Source organism: Pisolithus orientalis, assembly GCF_024613125.1.
Source record: "Pisolithus orientalis strain OTSU chromosome Unknown F5J12scaffold_9, whole genome shotgun sequence".
NCBI lineage: Eukaryota > Fungi > Basidiomycota > Agaricomycetes > Boletales > Pisolithaceae > Pisolithus > Pisolithus orientalis.
Genome location: NW_026260790.1, coordinates 533,869 through 551,385, shown reverse-complemented (window position 1 = coordinate 551,385; position 17,517 = coordinate 533,869). Strand labels below are relative to the sequence as shown.

At 45.4% G+C, this 17,517-nt stretch overlaps 3 protein-coding genes and 1 non-coding gene across 4 annotated transcripts; 3 read left to right on the top strand and 1 right to left on the bottom strand.

The window, feature by feature from the left end:
- Nucleotides 1-12,948: 12,948 nt before the first annotated feature.
- On the bottom strand, nucleotides 12,949-15,856 carry F5J12DRAFT_904922 (uncharacterized protein; the record flags this gene model as incomplete). The annotated part of the gene is made up of 15 exons (XM_051748595.1): nucleotides 12,949-13,050; nucleotides 13,115-13,135; nucleotides 13,191-13,403; nucleotides 13,471-13,565; nucleotides 13,612-13,656; nucleotides 13,705-13,778; nucleotides 13,948-14,171; nucleotides 14,221-14,462; nucleotides 14,516-14,547; nucleotides 14,602-14,646; nucleotides 14,670-14,814; nucleotides 14,862-15,013; nucleotides 15,068-15,177; nucleotides 15,235-15,564; nucleotides 15,623-15,856. The coding sequence occupies 15 exons, from the start codon at nucleotides 15,854-15,856 to the stop codon at nucleotides 12,949-12,951; spliced, it is 2,064 nt and encodes a 687-aa protein (XP_051601384.1).
- Nucleotides 15,857-15,941: 85 nt separating this feature from the next.
- F5J12DRAFT_821710 (uncharacterized protein) lies at nucleotides 15,942-16,836 on the top strand. Its single transcript, XM_051745323.1, has 5 exons — nucleotides 15,942-16,065; nucleotides 16,117-16,222; nucleotides 16,272-16,487; nucleotides 16,540-16,644; nucleotides 16,696-16,836. Exons 1-5 carry the CDS (start codon nucleotides 15,977-15,979, stop codon nucleotides 16,786-16,788), a joined length of 609 nt encoding a protein of 202 aa, XP_051601383.1. The 5' UTR covers nucleotides 15,942-15,976; the 3' UTR covers nucleotides 16,789-16,836.
- A 43-nt stretch (nucleotides 16,837-16,879) lies between these two features.
- Nucleotides 16,880-16,951, top strand: F5J12DRAFT_t89. The gene has a single exon. It is a non-coding gene; the product is annotated as a tRNA-Met (tRNA).
- A 72-nt stretch (nucleotides 16,952-17,023) lies between these two features.
- On the top strand, nucleotides 17,024-17,516 carry F5J12DRAFT_718782 (uncharacterized protein; the record flags this gene model as incomplete). The annotated part of the gene is made up of 2 exons (XM_051741127.1): nucleotides 17,024-17,297; nucleotides 17,350-17,516. The coding sequence occupies 2 exons, from the start codon at nucleotides 17,024-17,026 to the stop codon at nucleotides 17,514-17,516; spliced, it is 441 nt and encodes a 146-aa protein (XP_051601382.1).
- Nucleotide 17,517: the final 1 nt, after the last annotated feature.

The window sequence follows — 17,517 nt, the reverse complement described above, 5'->3', positions numbered from 1 at the left end:
CCAGCATCCACTTTTGAGCAAATATAGCCCATGCAAAGTAGAGATGCATGTAAGGCTTTATTCCATGCAAGTGCTGCTTGTTTCAAGCCATAGAGGGCTCAAAGCAGCTGATAGACCTTGTGCTCTTGACCCGAAACTTTGAAACCTTCTGGTTGCTCCATATATATTTCTTCATCAAGGTTGCCATAAAGAAAGGCAGTTTTGACATCCAGGGCTTCCATTTCCCAATTTCTTTGGGCAGCAAAAGCTAGTAAGATTCATACAGTTTCAAATTGAGCCACTGGAGAGAAGGTATCTTCAAAGTCGGTACCAAATTCTTGTGTAAAGCCTTTTGCCACAAGATGAGCTTTGTAGCAACCATTGCTTTTGATAGCAAAAACCCATTGACACTTGACTGGTTTCCAATCCCTGGGAGGATCCACCAATGTCCATACTTGTCTTTCTTCAATTGATTTTAATTCATCCTTCATGGCATCAAACCATTTCTTTTGCAAATCAGGAGATAATTTTAGAACATCTTTATAATGTTCTGGTGATTCTTTAATGTGAGCAGTGAGTGCAAATTCAAAAGGGTGCATCCAGCTTCTTGATCTGGCATTCCTTTTGGAGATTCAGGAAGTGGAGTTAAGGGAGATAAAGGAGAAGTAGGAGTAGTTCCTTGTGGATGTTCAGTCCACTGTCTAGGAACCTGAGGAGATACCAAAGTTGGTGGCAAGACCAGTGAAGGTGGTCTGTGCTCCTCATCATATTGTCTTCTAGCTTCTTCTCATTCCCTAATATTATGCTCAGCATTTCAAATCCATTGTTGAGCCTGATTGTGGTTTTGTTGGATATCCTTTTCTATTTGAACAGGAGGTCTATCTCCATAAATGTTTCCAGGATGGGAAACAGGGATAAAACAATATTTTGGACATGGTTCTCGGTCTTTGGATTGTTGTGGCTGAGCTCTCCAAACATTTCAGGAGTCACCAGGAATAGAATAAGGAGTATGAGGATGACAAAGAACTCGAGGGTCGACTGATGGTGCAGCAGCAGGTGCTCTTCTGATTGGTTGATTAGAACCAGAAGCTCTAGGCTGGTCCACAGCTTTTCCCTGCTGTGGGTTAGATGATGTGGATGGACAAGGTGGTTGCCAGTGATGAGGCAGCAATTGGATCTGATCAGGATCTGGTAATGAATGAAGGCTTTCAGAGTCAGATGAATCAGATGATTCAGATGATGAGTCGCTTTCAGAACTGGGGTCAAAGGTATCAGTCTTTTTAGAATCTGAGAAAAAAGGAAAGGAGTCTTCTACAAATTTTGCTGTACAAGAAAGAATGATCTTTTGACCATTTATGAATCTATATCCTTTAGTATTTGGTTCATATCCCAAAAATACCATTTCGACAGTGTGTGGTTCCAATTTGTCTTTTTGTTGTTCTTTGGGAACCCATACAAAGGCTTTGCAGCCAAAGGTGCAGAAATAAGTGATATCAGGAACTTTTCCTAAGAATAGTTCCACTGGAGTCTTGAATAAGATCCATTTTAATGGAGTGCGATTGTACACATGGAGTGCACAGTCAAAAGCAAAGTTCCAGAAGTGTTTTGGAATGCATGCATGATGCTGAATAGTAGCAGCTTTCTCAGAAATGGTTCAATTAAAGCATTCTGCATGACCATTTTGTTGTGGATGATTGGTGATCAACAATTGATGAGTAATACCATGTGTAGAAAGGAGTGCATTAAAAGTAGAACCCATAAATTCTCCCCCTCAATCCAAACAGAGTGCAAGAAGATGGTAACTGGTCTGCTTCTGGGCAGAGACCATCCAATTGGCAAAAGCAGTGTAAGTGTCAGATTTGTTGCAGAGATAAAGACAGAAGCCAAAAGAGGAATAATCATCCAAGAGAGTAAGGATGTAGGTGGAGCAGAAATAGGATTCCACAGGTAACACCAGAAGATCAGCATGAACTAATTCAGGAGGTTTGGTAGCACATTTCCAAGAAGGTTTAAAAGCTTCAGATGAAAGTTTGCCCTGAGCACAACCTTTACAAGAGGTAGGCTCCCCCTGTATTTGTAATGTAGGAAGACCCAATTGCTGGAGATGGTGAAGAATAATATTGGTAGGATGGCAATGCCAATTATGCCATAAAAGGGTCAGCAATGTCCTAACCAGAGGGCAAAGGACTGCATATGCAGTGGTAGGTGGAAGTGGTATGCCCACAAACCAGTGTAACAGTGAAGTTGGAGAGGCTAAGCATGCCTCTAAGACAATCTGGCCATCTGGTGCTCGGATCACCTCGTTGGTAAGTGTCACTGTGCTGTGATACCTGTTTTTCAACAGCACATTTCTCAAACATAGTCTCTTTGAGAACAAAGGACTGTAGACTACATTATGGAGGGGTAAATTCTGCCCATTTTCAAGGCAAATAACCACTGTTCCTTCACCAAGTAATTGGACTCAACTTAACCCAGCAGTTGATGCAAGGGAAGGAGTTTTAAAAGCTTGAAAAGTGAAGAAATCAGTTTTAAAAGGAGTCACATGATGTGAAGCTCCAGAATCCAACATCCAAATTGACTCACCCTTTGGTAAGTTCTTAAATGATGCATGCACACCCAAGGGGTAGCAGTCAAAAGCATTGTATGCATTCCTATTGAATTCACCAGGGAAATATCCCAAAGCTGATTCATTGGGGTCATACTTGATATCTGGATTATGCTGAATACAGAAAGGTTTACATGGCACTGGAGTAGGCACAGATTCATAAAATGTCTGTAAAGACATAGGGTGGTTTTTCTTTAATACTCGGACAGATCTTCAGTTGCGATGATCATGTCCTCAAACATATCCAGCAATGTGACTAGCATGCCTGTCTGCCTGCAGAGATGTCCCACCATTTCTCTCAACATTCCCAATCACCACCATGTTCTCACGAGCCAAAATGGGATCTGCCACTCAATTTGAGGGCAAGCTGGGACTACAAGGACATATCCTGTCCTTCCCAATAACAGGAAGGGGAATCTGCCTCTGATGAGTTTGAACTCTCCCATTCCCAGGGTTCCTGTAGGGGTGAGACCACTCAGTGTAAAGCAAGGGCTGCTTGGCAACAAATAGAACATGTGCAAGGTGAATCAGTTTGTGGGATGTTGACATGAATCTTGACTGACTCAACTAGATCTAATTGATGGTTCTGAATTTCTTCAAGATACCAAGACACTAGTTGGCCTGTGGAGGCATCTACTGGGAGATTGGGAGTAAGCTTGACCAATTCCATAGCAGTAGTTATATCTTGGTGAGTAAGGTCTGGATCATATGTCATTGTTTCACCAATGACATGTGAACCAATATAGGTGTTAAGGTTGTTAGAATATACATTCTCAACTGGAGCAGGTTGCTTGGGAGAAAGTTCAGGAGTAGTTTTGCGAGGGATTTCAATAGCAGTTATATCAAACTCATCTGCAGCATATTCATATTGTTGATAGTCAGGGATTTCTTCAATATAAGCAGATTCAACATTTTCCACTCACTCAACTTCAACATTGTTGGCATGGGCTTTGCCCTTGCCACATCTATGGTTTTGTCCTCAGCCATGGCCTGAGGAACTGGACTGTTGTTGTTGCTGCTGTGGGTAAGGTGTAAAACCACCATGTCCACGATGATTTCCTCTGCAATTTCCACGACCTTTGCATCCTCTGTGGAATGATCCAGAACTGCCAGAAGAACCACCTCCATGGTGATCCTGTGTATTGTGCCCACCATGGCAAATTTGACAAAGCAGTGGCTTATTCATGCGAGCAAGAACAGAATTTGACTCTTGCTTGACAGTAGAAGTGCCTGAGGTAGAAGGTTTCTCCTGCTGAGGAAGCAGGGACTTTCCAGATTTATCACTCCAGACTTCTATCATGTGAGGTATGACAGTATCAGTGGATAATTGTGCAGCAGCAATAGAGGAAAGGATATTGATGGGTGCCTGTTCCCAGGCTTGGGACATGGAATGGATGAGAATGAGGGCTTTCATTTTATCATTGAGATCTATGCCCTGGCCTTGAATAGTGGCTATAATCATGGTGATCTCAGAGATCTTCAACATGATGTCATCCTTAGGTTTGATCTGAATACAGATCAACCTTTGAAATTCCATGAAGGTTGCCATGGTGGAAGGTTCACCATATTTGGACTTGAGTTCATCCCACTTTTTTTTGGAAGTGTCCTTCCCATCAATAGACATTGCGATCATTGGATCGCAGTATAGCATAATGATTCCTTGTGCACAAGTATCGGAGATGTGCCAAGGTTCCTGCTGCATGACATCAGTGGGTAAAGGTTTTGCACCACTGACAATATTCATAATGCTGAGTGTTTGCATATAGGCTTTCATATGAACAAACCAAGAGGCATAATTGACTCCATTGAGTTTCAGAATCTGTTTGGATAATCCTTCAGACATCTTCAGAAGTCCATTAGCAAGTGTTTGAAAAGGAATGACTTGACAGGATGAGTCAAATGTGATGGGGGATTTAATAAATGATCCACTTGGCATTTTGGTCTGTGAGCAGAAGCTCTAGCAGATTGGGACTTGCAATTACAATGAGGTTTGGGAATATGTGGACAAGGATTTCACCATTCCTTTATGATAGAAGTGCCTCTCTCTGTGAATCTCTGTAAGGAAATGCAAGGGTTGTGTCTTTCAAGGAGATCAAATTCTAGGGGACCAAAATAGTGGTACCTGAAGAAACTCCATGCCATGTCATGTAGCAGAAGACCATTCCTTGTGAACCCTAAAAAAGGTTTGGCACAACTATATGGAAAAGGAAAACAGATTTGATGATGGCGAGATCCAGTACATCCATATCATACAATTATTTCAAATGAAGAATATGAGTCCCCAATGATACAACTATCAGTTGCCTTGTGGTAACACCCTCCAGATGCATATGGTACATCTACTGTACTGGGAAGAGGATAGGAGTGCATGAGTGGCATGAGAGCTGCAAGCTCTTGCAAGAGCTGTAGCATAAACTCTGCAGCTTCATGGCTGAGCAAGATAGTTGAAATCACCTTTCTCCGTGGTATGTTCGAGATCTCGAAGAACATCCTCCAAGGATGGCCAGTAAGCATATTCTCATCTACTGGTTGCTGTAATCCATCCAAGATGGCGATTAGCAGTTGAGTATCTTCCAACTGTACCCATATCTCCTTGTAACTTAAACTCTCAGCAGAAGGCAAAGAGTTTCTCATCAAATCTATCTCCACCAATTCATCTTTCATGGAACCACCTAGGGATGCACCAGATGTCTGTGGTGCCATCAGCCCAAATTCCTCGGAAATGGCACTCAAGATGTTTGAGCCAAACCTGAAGAGGCAGGATGATCCCACAAAACTTGGGACCAAAGAGGATGTGGGCATTATAGGTGACATAGATGAAGGTGTCATGAGTAACCATGAAGGCAGGGATGGAGAAGAGCGAAGGATCTTCATAAGTCACTGAGGGAAGATCACAGCCATTCCAGTTAGCAATGGCATGAGGAGAGGACAAATGGGAAAGTTTAGGAACAAAGTCGGTGAAATAGCCATGATATGTGACATGAATTCTGGGAGAGAAATACAGCGAGTCGAAGCCAGGAAAGTGGGGCATGAGGTGCCATGCTGTTTCCATGACTGACAATGGAACCAAGTAGGTTGCCGTTTGAAGAACACCATGGAAGAAGGGACAGCTTCGCACCACGAGCTACAGTCTCATACATACAGCATCTCCATAAACTCTATGATCTCTTTAACTGCATACTTCCTCCATTTAGCCCCCTCATACATTCCATCATGGTGTTCAGCGACTTGAGTTTCCAGATGTTTAGCAATGACCAATGACATACTTTTTAGAGTAAATTAGTTCCCATAATTAAGCAAAGAATGGCACTGTCACACACCAAAGGTGTTTGGTGAGGTGGACATGGATACAGCTGATGAATGGAGATGAAGACCATAGCCCTCATGTGAAGAAGGACAGCCAGAAATGTTGGCAGTCATCCCTTGCACAAGAACAAGTCATCAGTGCCAAAGAAAAAGAAAGGGAGCAAGTTAAGTGCTGGTTAAAATTCTTAAGTGCCCATGTACAGCATTCTGGTTTTTGACATATCTCCACTGTTTCTGCAGATACCAAGACCATTCCCACACTTGCTTGTAGTGCTCAGCCACACAATCCTACTGTCCAAAATTGGAAAGGATTTGCACACTCCACACATTGCTACAGCACTCCCTCCAAAAGACACTCATTTCACTAATTCTTCTGATATGGCCACCTCCACATCAATCATTTCACTTGTCCCCTTTGCTAGGGACCATGGCTACATATATCTACCAGGAGTTCCTACCAGCTTCCATCCTGAAGCATCCTGGTACATCCCACCCTTGTCTGTGCCCTCTCAGCCCATCCAGCTTGGACAGCATGTTCTTTTTGTCAGTATGACATCTAGGAGGACATTCTTTGGTTGCCTCAGGTCTGTCATTTGCTTGGAAAGGTCTTATGTGGTCATTTCAGTCTCTCTGGTCCAAGAAGCATATGGATCCTTCCTCCCTGCTCCCTGCAATGTCTTCATACCAGTCTCATCCATCATTCTTCCAAGATTGTGACAGCTACAGTATAATCTACTGTTCTCCACTCTCCCTGATCGCATCCATGACAAGTATGATGCACATCTTGCCTCCTTGTTGCAAGATACAGCAGAAGACACTCCCCCTTCATCCTCTCTTCCAACAGAGCCTCATTCATGAAGTTTTTATTTGCTTCACTGAGAGGATGGTTTGGGGGGGAAAGTTGTGATCCCCTATGCTCCTGTCACCCCACAGACCCCCAAAGCTTGACCCCTGTTGACATCTGACTCACCCTGTCCACTTTTGGATGTACTATATCAGCATCAGATCAGCACTGCCTCTCTGTCATCCCACTTTGGCCTAGAAGTGACCTCTTTGAGATGTGACATGCACAGCCTCCCCCTAATGCAATTCCAGTGTGCTTTCCCAGTTCCTGGCATTACTTGACTCATACTTTGATGTTTTGACTGTCTTTGACTCACCTATTGCAGATACTTACCAATCTTTTGACTTTGCTTACTGATTCTTCGCTTTTTTGGCTTGCTAATCCTTACCAATGCTTACCAATGCTTTCCAAGATGATTACCCATCACTTACATTCCTTACTCATCAGTTACCAATCACTTACCAAGTGTTTGCACCTTGTTTTCCAAGGGCAACACCCCTGTACTGTATATAAATCACTGTACTTAGATAGCAAAAAGGGAGAAGACATCAGAGAGCCCCTCTTGCTCACATTTTATCATCACTCAGTAATTCATTCAGCAGCTTCAATAGTTGAGACTTTATTAAGGGTCTAACTATTGTCTACTTTGCTTATCCTTGTCTATCATCAATATACTTTTCTCTAAGCCCTCCCTGAGCTCAGTGCAGCTTAGGACATTGAATTAAGTCACCGTCCATCCTTCTGTAGGCTGACAGCAGTCTACCCTATTGCTTTCTCTTGCATTCCTGAAATAGCACCTAGAATATATGCCTGCAATGTTGCAGGCCACTACTGCTGCCCTTGTAATATCATAATGGTGGCATGGTGCCCCTCGAGTACCATTGTCATAGTCCAGCAAGCCTCTACCACATATGTAACTTGTACTGCACAATGTCACTGTTATAGATTATGTAGAACTAGCATCCTGTGTCCTAGATTTTGCACGAGGTGCTTGCTACTAGTCTTGCTGCAAGGTGGTGGATTTGGGGTAGGCCATTGAATGTTCCAGCCAGTTAGTGGAAGTTCAATGAACTTGCACAACCCAAAGGGGCCATGTTTTGTGAAGTGGGGTGTAGTCAACAGGGCTAATCTGGCATGAGCCAGATCAGACAGAAAGTAGCCAGTGTCATGGTGGGCATCACTGCAGAAGCGACCTTTTATGTGAGACTAATTGACTTGGTGTGGTCACCATTACCATCTATGGCCAAAGCTTTCAGCCACCTTTCAGTAATTACAGCTCCATCCCCTGCAGGCGAAGTTTCCACCCACAGCCCTGGTGAGATGGTGGTCAACCTGTTCCTGTCAGTAGGCTGATTCTCATAGTTACCCTTTCCTTCTCCTGACCTATCTCGCTCGTCTTGCAATCTTGTGTTTCATCTTGTTTGCCATGATTTTCTCTGTACAATAGGATGTGTGCCATTTACTCCGTAATTCATCCAGGCTGCAGTCACTGCATCAGTAAGCAGATAGATGGTTTAAATCTGTCACTGACTGGTTTTGACTGTGATTCCACCATTCCCTGCCCCCCTGATGCATAGCCTTTCTTCACCATTTCACTCTCGCTGTGCTATGTCCATCCAGTGTCTGTCTTCTGGCTAATCTCCCATGTTTACTTGAGGTCTCTTGCAGACATCCCCAGAGACCGCCCCCCTGCATGACCTTGACAATGATCCATCTGCCTACTACTTTACACTATGGACAGGCAGGTGTGACATGGTCAAGTTGCGGTCATCCCTGTATCTTGAGCTAGCAAGCAGCTCTGCCGGGTCAGTAGTGGCTCAGACATGGCATAGTTGTCGATGGACCTCTCACAAGCGAAAAACTTCCATGTTGTCACAATCGACCAGTTGGACATTCTGTACCTCAGAACTGAACAGCAATTTGTGTGTCTTCTTGATCCACGTTGCATACTCTTGCTGACATACCTGCACAGCAGATGTGAGAGGCATATCGCATTCACCCCTAAATGTGTTCCTCCTCTCCCTCCTAAGCTTGCTGTGTCAATCATGCCCCGGTGTGAGTCAAAGTGAGGTTCAGTGGTGAAAACCAACCAAAACCAACACAAAAGACAATGAAAGCGAGTGGTGGTGTGCCTATGTGGTACCTAGATGGTAGAACCTGTTCTTTGGGAGGGTTTTTGCGAGCTACAACACTCAAAGATGAGTGCTGAGGGTTGGGGGTGCTCCTGATGAAGAGGGAGCAAGAATGTGATTGAAAGCAATAGGGTAGACTGCTGTCAGCCTACAGAAGGATGGGTGGTGACTTAATTTGATGTCCTAAGCTGCACTGAGCTCAGGGAGGGCTTGGGGCAAAGTATATGGATGATAGATGATGATAAGCAAAGTAGATGATAGCTAGACCCTTAATAAAGTCTCAACTATCGAAGCTGATGAATGATTTACCGAGAGATGATAAATTGCGAGCAAGAAGGGCTCTCTGATGTCTTTCTTTTTTTGCTACCTAAGTACAGTGACTTATATACAGTACAGGGGCATTGCCTATGGAAAACAAGGTGCAAACACTTGGTAAGTGATTGGTAACTGATGAGTAAGGAATGTAAGCAATGGGTAATCGTCTTGGAAAGCATTGGTAAGCATTGGTAAGGATAAGTAAGCCAAAAAGTGAAGAATCAGTAAGCAAAGTCAAAAGATTGGTAAGTATTGGCAATAGGTGAGTCAAAGACAGTCAGAATGTCAAAGTATGAGTCAAGCAATGTCAGGAACTGGGAAAGTGCACTGGAATTGCATTAGGGGGAGGCTGTGCATGTCACATCTTGAAGAGATTGCTTCTAGGCCAAAGTGGGATGACAGAGAGGCAGCGCTGATCTGATGCTGATACAGTACATCCAAAAGCGGACAGGGTGAGTCAGATGTCAACAGGTGTCAAGCTTTGGGGGTCTGTGGGGTGACAGGAGCATAGGGGATCACAACTTTCCCCCCCAAACCATCCTCTCAGTGAAGCAAATAAAAACTTCATGAATGAGGCTCTGTTGGAAGAGAGGATGAAGGGGGAGTGTCTTCTGCTGTATCTTGCAACAAGGAGGCAAGATGTGCATCATACTCATCATGGATGCGATCAGGGAGAGTGGAGAACAGTAGATTATACTGTAGCTGTCACAATCTTGGAAGAATGATGGACGAGACTGGTATGAAGACATTGCAGGGGGCAGGGAGGAAGGATCCATATGCGTCTTGGACTGGAGAGACTGAAATGACCACATAAGACCTTTCCAAGCGAATGACAGACCTGAGGTGACCAAAGAACATCCTCCTGGAGGTCATACTGACAAAAAGAACATGCTGTCCAAGCTGGATGGGCTGAGAGGGGGCAGATGAGGGTAGGATGTACCAGGACGCTTCAGGACGGAAGCTGGTAGGAACTCCTGGTAGATATATGTAGCCATGGTCCCTAGCAAAGGGGACAAGCAAAATGACTGATGTGGAGGCAGCCATATCAGAAGAATTAGCGAAATGAGTGTCTTTTGGAGGGAGTGCTGTAGAAACGTATGGAGTGCACAAATCCTTTCCAATCTTGGAAGGTAGGATCATGTGGCTGAGCACTACAAGTGAGTGTGGGAATGGTTTCGGTGTCTGCAGAATTGGTGGAGATACGTCAAAAACCAGAATGCCATACACGGGTGCTTAAGAATTTTATTGGTGCTTAACCTGCCTCCTCCTTTTTCTTTGGCATTGACAACCTGTTCTTGTGCGAGGGATGACTGTCAACATTGCTGGCTGTCCTTCTTCACATGAGGGCTATGGTCTTCACCTCCATTCATCAGCTACATCCATGTCCACCTCACCAAACACCTTTGGTGTGTGACACCGTCCTGAAGCGTCCTGGTACATCCCACCCTCATCTGCCCCCTCTCAGCCCATCCAGCTTGGACAGTGTGTTCTTTTTGTCAGTATGACCTCCAGGAGGATGTTCTTTGGTCGCCTCAGGTCTGTCATTCACTTGGAAAGGTCTTATGTGGTCGTTTCAGTCTCTCCAGTCCAAGAAGCATATGGATCCTTCCTCCCTGCCCCCTGCAACATCTTCATACCAGTCTTGTCCATCATTCTTCCAAAATTGTGACAGCTACAGTATAATCTACTGTTCTCCACTCTCCCTGATCGCATCCATGACAAGTATGATGCACATCTTGCCTCCTTGTTGCAAGATACAGCAGAAGACACTCCCCCTTCATCCTCTCTTCCAACAGAGCCTCATTCATGAAGTTTTTATTTGCTTCACTGAGAGGATGGTTTGGGGGGGAAAGTTGTGATCCCCTATGCTCCTGTCACCCCACAGACCCCCAAAGCTTGACCCCTGTTGACATCTGACTCACCCTGTCCACTTTTGGATGTACTATATCGGCATCAGATCAGTGCTGCCTCTCTGTCATCCCACTTTGGCCTAGAAGCAATCTCTTCAAGATGTGACATGCACAGCCTCCCCCTAATGCAATTCCAGTGCGCTTTCTTAGTTCCTGACATTGCTTGACTCATACTTTGACATTCTGACTGTCTTTGACTCACCTATTGCCAATACTTACCAATCTTTTGACTTTGCTTACTGATTCTTCGCTTTTTGGCTTACTTATCCTTACCAATGCTTACCAATGCTTTCCAAGACGATTACCCATCGCTTACATTCCTTACTCATCAGTTACCAATCACTTACCAAGTGTTTGCACCTTGTCTTCCATAGGCAATGCCCCTGTACTGTATATAAGTCACTGTACTTAGGTAGCAAAAAAAAAAAAGACATCAGAGAGCCCCTCTTGCTTGCAATTTATCATCTCTCAGTAAATCATTCATCAGCTTCGATAGTTGAGACTTTATTAAGGGTCTAGCTATCATCTACTTTGCTTATCATCATCTATCATCCATATACTTCGCCCCAAGCCCTCCCTAAGCTCAGTGCAGCTTAGGACATCGAATTAAGTCACCATCCATCCTTCTGTAGGCTGACAGCAGTCTACCCTATTGCTTTCTATCACATTCTTGCTCCCTCTTCGTCAGGAGCATCCCCAACCCTCAGCACTCATCTTTGAGTGTTGTAGCTCGCAAAAACCCTCCCAAAGAACAGGTTCTACCATCTAGGTACCACATAGGCACACCACCACTCGCTTTCATTGTCTTTTGTGTTGGTTTTGGTTGGTTTTCACCACTGAACCTCACTTTGACTCACAGCACATCTCACTCAGTTCCTCTTGTTGAGTATGATTCATCATTGCTCTCACCATCACCCATCTCTCCTCATTCACTGGTGTTCTCAGACAGTGGAGTGGACACACATAAGCTTCATCACCAGTGTCACACGTCTTCACCTGCATGCTCAGAAAGTATCACCTCATCAGCCAGAATGCAGAGTAGAATGGAGGGGAAGATTGGGATTGCAGGGCCATGGGTGTGGAGGTGGACACAGAAAGAGTAACTTCATGAGTATGAGCAATGGTGAGGACAAAGAGGGTGACAGCAAGAGCAACCGACAGGATATAATTGTTACTTGCCCTGGGGGAGAGGAGATGCGGCTTGCACTGACCATTTGTGTTGAGGATGTGGGCTCGATGGGGGATGTTGAGGATGAAGTGTTGGAAATATCATAATATATCCAACATCTAGATTCATCTAGACATACATCAGTAAAGCTAAGCATTCAAAAACTGTCTAATGTGCATGCTGTAATTTGGCTGAATTTACTGATGTACATGTTTTGATACATGTGTTATATCACATGACTTGCCTTAGCAATCAGCTCCACAGTGATGTCATAATGACATCACTCATTGCATCATATTCCATAGCATTCCCTGCTATTCCTTACTATACATAGTAACAGTTTCCATATACATTACTGGTCCATGCATATGGAAACATGTATATAAACTCAGGGATTTTGACCCTGGTTACTTATCAAATTCTATATTCATTCTACTGTTCTACCAAGAACAAGAGCCTTTAAAAACTCTACCCAAAACCTACTTGCTAACTCAAGTTATAAGGCAAGTGCTCTTGTCTTTGCTCTTTGTACTGTAGCCCATCCTCTGTGCTGTGAGTCAAAGTGTGGTTCAGTGGTGAAAACCAACCAAAACCAACCCAAAAGACAAAAAGAGCAAGTGGTGGTGTGCCTATGCAGTACCTAGATGGTAGAACCTTTGATTTGGGTGGGTTTTTGCAAGCTACAACACTCAAAGAGGAGTGCTGAGGGTTGGGGGTGCTCCTGACAAAGAAGGAGCAGTTTCTGTCAAGTGTGCAATACACAAGATTATGCTTACCTTGAGAGCAAGCCACTGTATTGGAGGATAGAAACATCATGAAGTTGGAGAACAAAACAGAGGACCTCAAATGACATACCCTTTCAAGACATTCCATATGCTGTAGGATTGTGTTGAGCACTAAGTACCACAACCACCAGTGGCATCGAACTCACGAAAATATGGTGACACGGGGCCACACTATAACTCTTCTTGACGCCTACCTTTTGCAGCAGCCCGCCAGTAACCTGCTGCAATTGTTTCGAGTCCTCGACATGGATTACCTCCATGCAAATGGAGCAGTCGCCAAGTAGCTGGCCCGGTGCCTCGGGGTCGTGCATGTTTGACGGCATTGGGGGATGGTAGTCATACATTTGTGCCGTAGCGAACTATATAAAAAGATGAGACGTCAGATACGGAGGAAAAAGCAGTGCGTTTGGGGATGAGAATACAAACCCGTTTCGGCAGAAAGAACGCGAGGCCAAGGGACTTCTGTAGGGGAACCACACCGACTTGGAACAGAACGAACGCAGCGAGGGAGTATACCCATCCTATAGAGACGGTTAGACTATGCACAGCGCTCAGAATAACACTCACGTCGTGGCTCTATATCCAATACCTTCGTCGAATTCGCCAAAAAATCTATAGCTTTGTTAGAACCAGCAAGACAGACGAAAAAAACAGACTCACAGAAAGGGAACCACAGCCTACATATTGACATGCCAATGAGGTACTCGGCACTCAACGAACTGCTCCTCCCACATCTGACGGAGCGAACGATCTGTGACAGCCAAAATAACGAATACATAGATCCGACGAAAAAAAGAGCCAGCGAAGGCGACACGATTGCGCAGACGATGAATGTGAGACAGATAAGTAATCCAATCCGTTAGTACAGTCAGCCAAACAAGTAACAGGTAATAATCAGCCTACGTACAGATGCGTGCCTGTGGGTCTGAATACAAATTCCGGGCAAAAGCAGTCAGGAAGGAACGGGCCGTGAGCGGAGGGGGTGTTTGAGGACGTTGTGCTGACTGGGCAGTTTCAGCTCCTGGTCCATTGTCCTGTAGAGCCGGCTGTGGAGGTCTCGGTGGGGGTATAGTAGTATTAAGTGCATCTCCTGGGGCCTGGACTTGGTTGATAAGGGTTGCATGGTGCTATAGCGAGACGTCAAACACGGCAACAGAGGCAGCGTAAAAGATTTACCGCTTCTATGGAAAAAATTATAGAGGAGGCGAAAGCTGGGATAATCAACGCGAGCGAGGGTGTTCCATGTGCCAAGATAGCAAAAGTGATGTGTGCAGCGAGAGAAACCGCGTCGACGATGGCCTGGGTGTAGAAAGTCCAGACCGACAGACGTTGAAGAGCAGCAGGACTATGTGTACGGTCAACGTGACGACACGATAGAGCGAGCATCATGAGGGAGATAACTCCTGAAATACTCCCATCTGTACCATTGCCGATGAGAACGAATCTCCTTGTAGGGAGTAAGGCAACCTACAGTTAATGACTCTTCGGAGAAATGTCTGAGTTCTATGAGAGGGTTGAATGATTAACGAGTAACAAACAAGAAGCACCTCCGCTAACCTTTGTCCCTCAGCATGATGGAACCGAAAGAGCATGCCACATTCCCTACTCAGCAGGACACCGTTGACGCGAAGGGGGAAACATTTGGTGTCCATTTTCCCGTTGGCGATTGTAGCTCGCTTTCAACGTCAGTCATGAGTTCTTCAGAGATTAGGGACGGTTCGATCTGAGCATATACTAAAAATCCACAATCACTATGAACTCCACTGTTGGCTATCACATCATGAACGGAGTCCAAGGACAAAATACTCCACACCAACCTTCCGAAGGCTCTTGGTCAATGACCCCATTGTCTATCATGGTCTTGATTTTGTCTATCCGTGACTGAAGTTCATTTCGCACGACAAGAGTAGTTCCATTCTGTGACTCCTCGGGTACGATTGCCGGGAGGTACCTGATGTCGATATGATGTCTGAAAGCCTATAAGCCAATGGAAGTGCCAATATGACGACGAAAGACTAATTACCCGGGAAGTTCAGCAAAGCCATATACCGAACCATTGGCTATGAAATGGACACCCTCAAAATCAAGCCGCACCCCGTTACCGCTTGTCGCATCAACAAAATCAATTCTTCCCTAGGTACGGAATCCTCAGACAGATGGACCAAAGATAGCAAGATGGAATTATCGCACATGAGCTATTGCCAGCCTGTCTGACACACCTTCTTCTACAGCCGCACGGTCGATGACACTCCATGCCATTTTTCGTGTTGCTTTCCAATCCTGCGTGCCTAAGTAGTTTACAATCTCCGTCATGTTCATGTTTGCCATATACGATTCGGCGTGCGACGTCCAGGGAGCCTGGGTGTCATTCAAGCTCGGAAGGGTGATGTTGTGAAAGTCGATTTCCCCGCGGATAAACCTAGTTATATTTGGAAAGTATGAAGCACTAGATGGGTCCAAACGAGACCCGAGTGTCAAGTGTGACTCGACGAGAGACCGAAGTGAGGGATTTCGATCGGGCTGATTGTGCCAAGGTTTGGACGTTAACCTCGACTCGACGACTAAGGTGCGCACGTACCATGGAAAAGTTGGTATCGGATCCGTTCATCCAATTCGTAAAATTGGACAGCTGATAAGTAAGAGAGCGTAACGCATCGTAGTGATGATTCCGAGCCAAGAACTCGTCTCCGCTGTGGTTCATGAGCAGGAAAAGCATAAAGATAATAAGAACAAAGGATGGAATGGAGCTCCTCTGCTGCAGCTGCGGCCTCATCGCAGTCTGCACATTCTCGGCTTCATCATCACGGTCCATGGCATGAAAGCGATTGAAGCTCGGCGCTGAGTCGCTCGCTGAGCAGGTGAGTGTGCCGCGGCAGCACGTGACTTCCCTTCAAGGCAATCTACGCGGTCGCGTTGAGGTCGACTACAAATCATGGCGATAGGAACACAAGACACAAAAAGATGGACACATTTTCATTCCGCATTGCAGCTGGCAATAAACAGAGCGGCGCACAAGTGGACGTAAGTTATGAGCTATCGAAGTACTCTGTCTGTCCGTCTAACCGCGGGAAGATACGAGGATTTCCAGGAGTGCTTCGCGCTGTGGTGCAAAGAAGAGCCACATGGCGCGGAGGGAATATTTAACACCATATCCCGGCACATGGAAGACCAAGTGCATGTCAGTGCGTCGAGTATTTCTATTTCGCGAGACTTAAGTTGTACTCCAGGCAAGCTGTGAACGGTTGTTCAAGGATTACAACGTCAGAGAGAACATCAACACGCTACACGCAGTAGTCACAGAGGCACGAGCCAGAAAACAACGTGGAGAAGTCGACAGGAAGGATTTATGGAAAGAAGATTTGGATCCTCGGGCTGCAGTACGTGCCCGCACGGTTCCGGTATTGCAGGCAGAAAGAGAAAGACTGAAAGAGACACTGCACAAGGCAAGCATCGAGGCTATGTCCCGCGGCACTTCTGTCTGACGCCAAGTGGCAGCTCGAGGAAGAGAACATTGCCCTATATGAGGAGACTATGAAGTATGCACAGAGCGATCGCGAAGCTAAGGAACGAATACGAGAACTATTGAAGCACGCGGACGAGGTACTTCTTCGATCTTGCCATGCATACATTTCGTACTGAGCCGTCTTTCAGGTTTACTCCAGATGGAATAAGATTCCCCACGATGAGATAGGGTTATGGAGTCTGCAGGTGGCGGAGAACTTAGCGACTAATCGACCTCCCTAGTGGTATAATTGAAGTATCTCTATATATTGTATTCCCAGCAACTGGCGGGCAAGCAGTTGCTTATCATCATCTCGGTGCCCGGAGATATCACAGCAACATGGCGCAGAGGAAGCGCGCGGGGCTCATAACCCCGAGGTCACTCGATCGAAACGAGTTGTTGCTAGAATTATTTATTATTTATTATTCCTATTTGTTATGTAAGCGCTCACCCCTGTCTCTTGTTCACTCGCTAGACATGGCGGCGAATGCGCTGTGGGCCCACATCCTCCAGAAAAATACCATCTGTCAAGACCCGACGCCACCGATAATCCCACCCTTGGCACCAAAAGACGCGACTGGGACGTCTATGCGCATGCTCATATACGACACTCAATCTACATTGGAGAAATTCTCCGGGAGACTCGATACACTTATGACAAGGGTGGACGACTGCAGGAACCAAGTCATCAACGCCAACAAGTTACTGGATCATGAGCGCGACAGGGTAGTCACGGAGATGGTTGACATCTGTACGATATTGCAGTGGCCCTAGTCCTCGCACTTACCATTTCTCCCTAAAAGCCTGCCGATCCCAGAACGAACTCAAGTCACATATGGGAACCCCTGCGCAAGCTCATGCGTTGGAGCTTACGCACGCGTCACAAGTGTCTACAGAAAACAGCATTCGGGCACTGGAAAAACGCATAGACGCACTGCAAACGGTCAGTTCGACTGGGTATCGGTTATAGC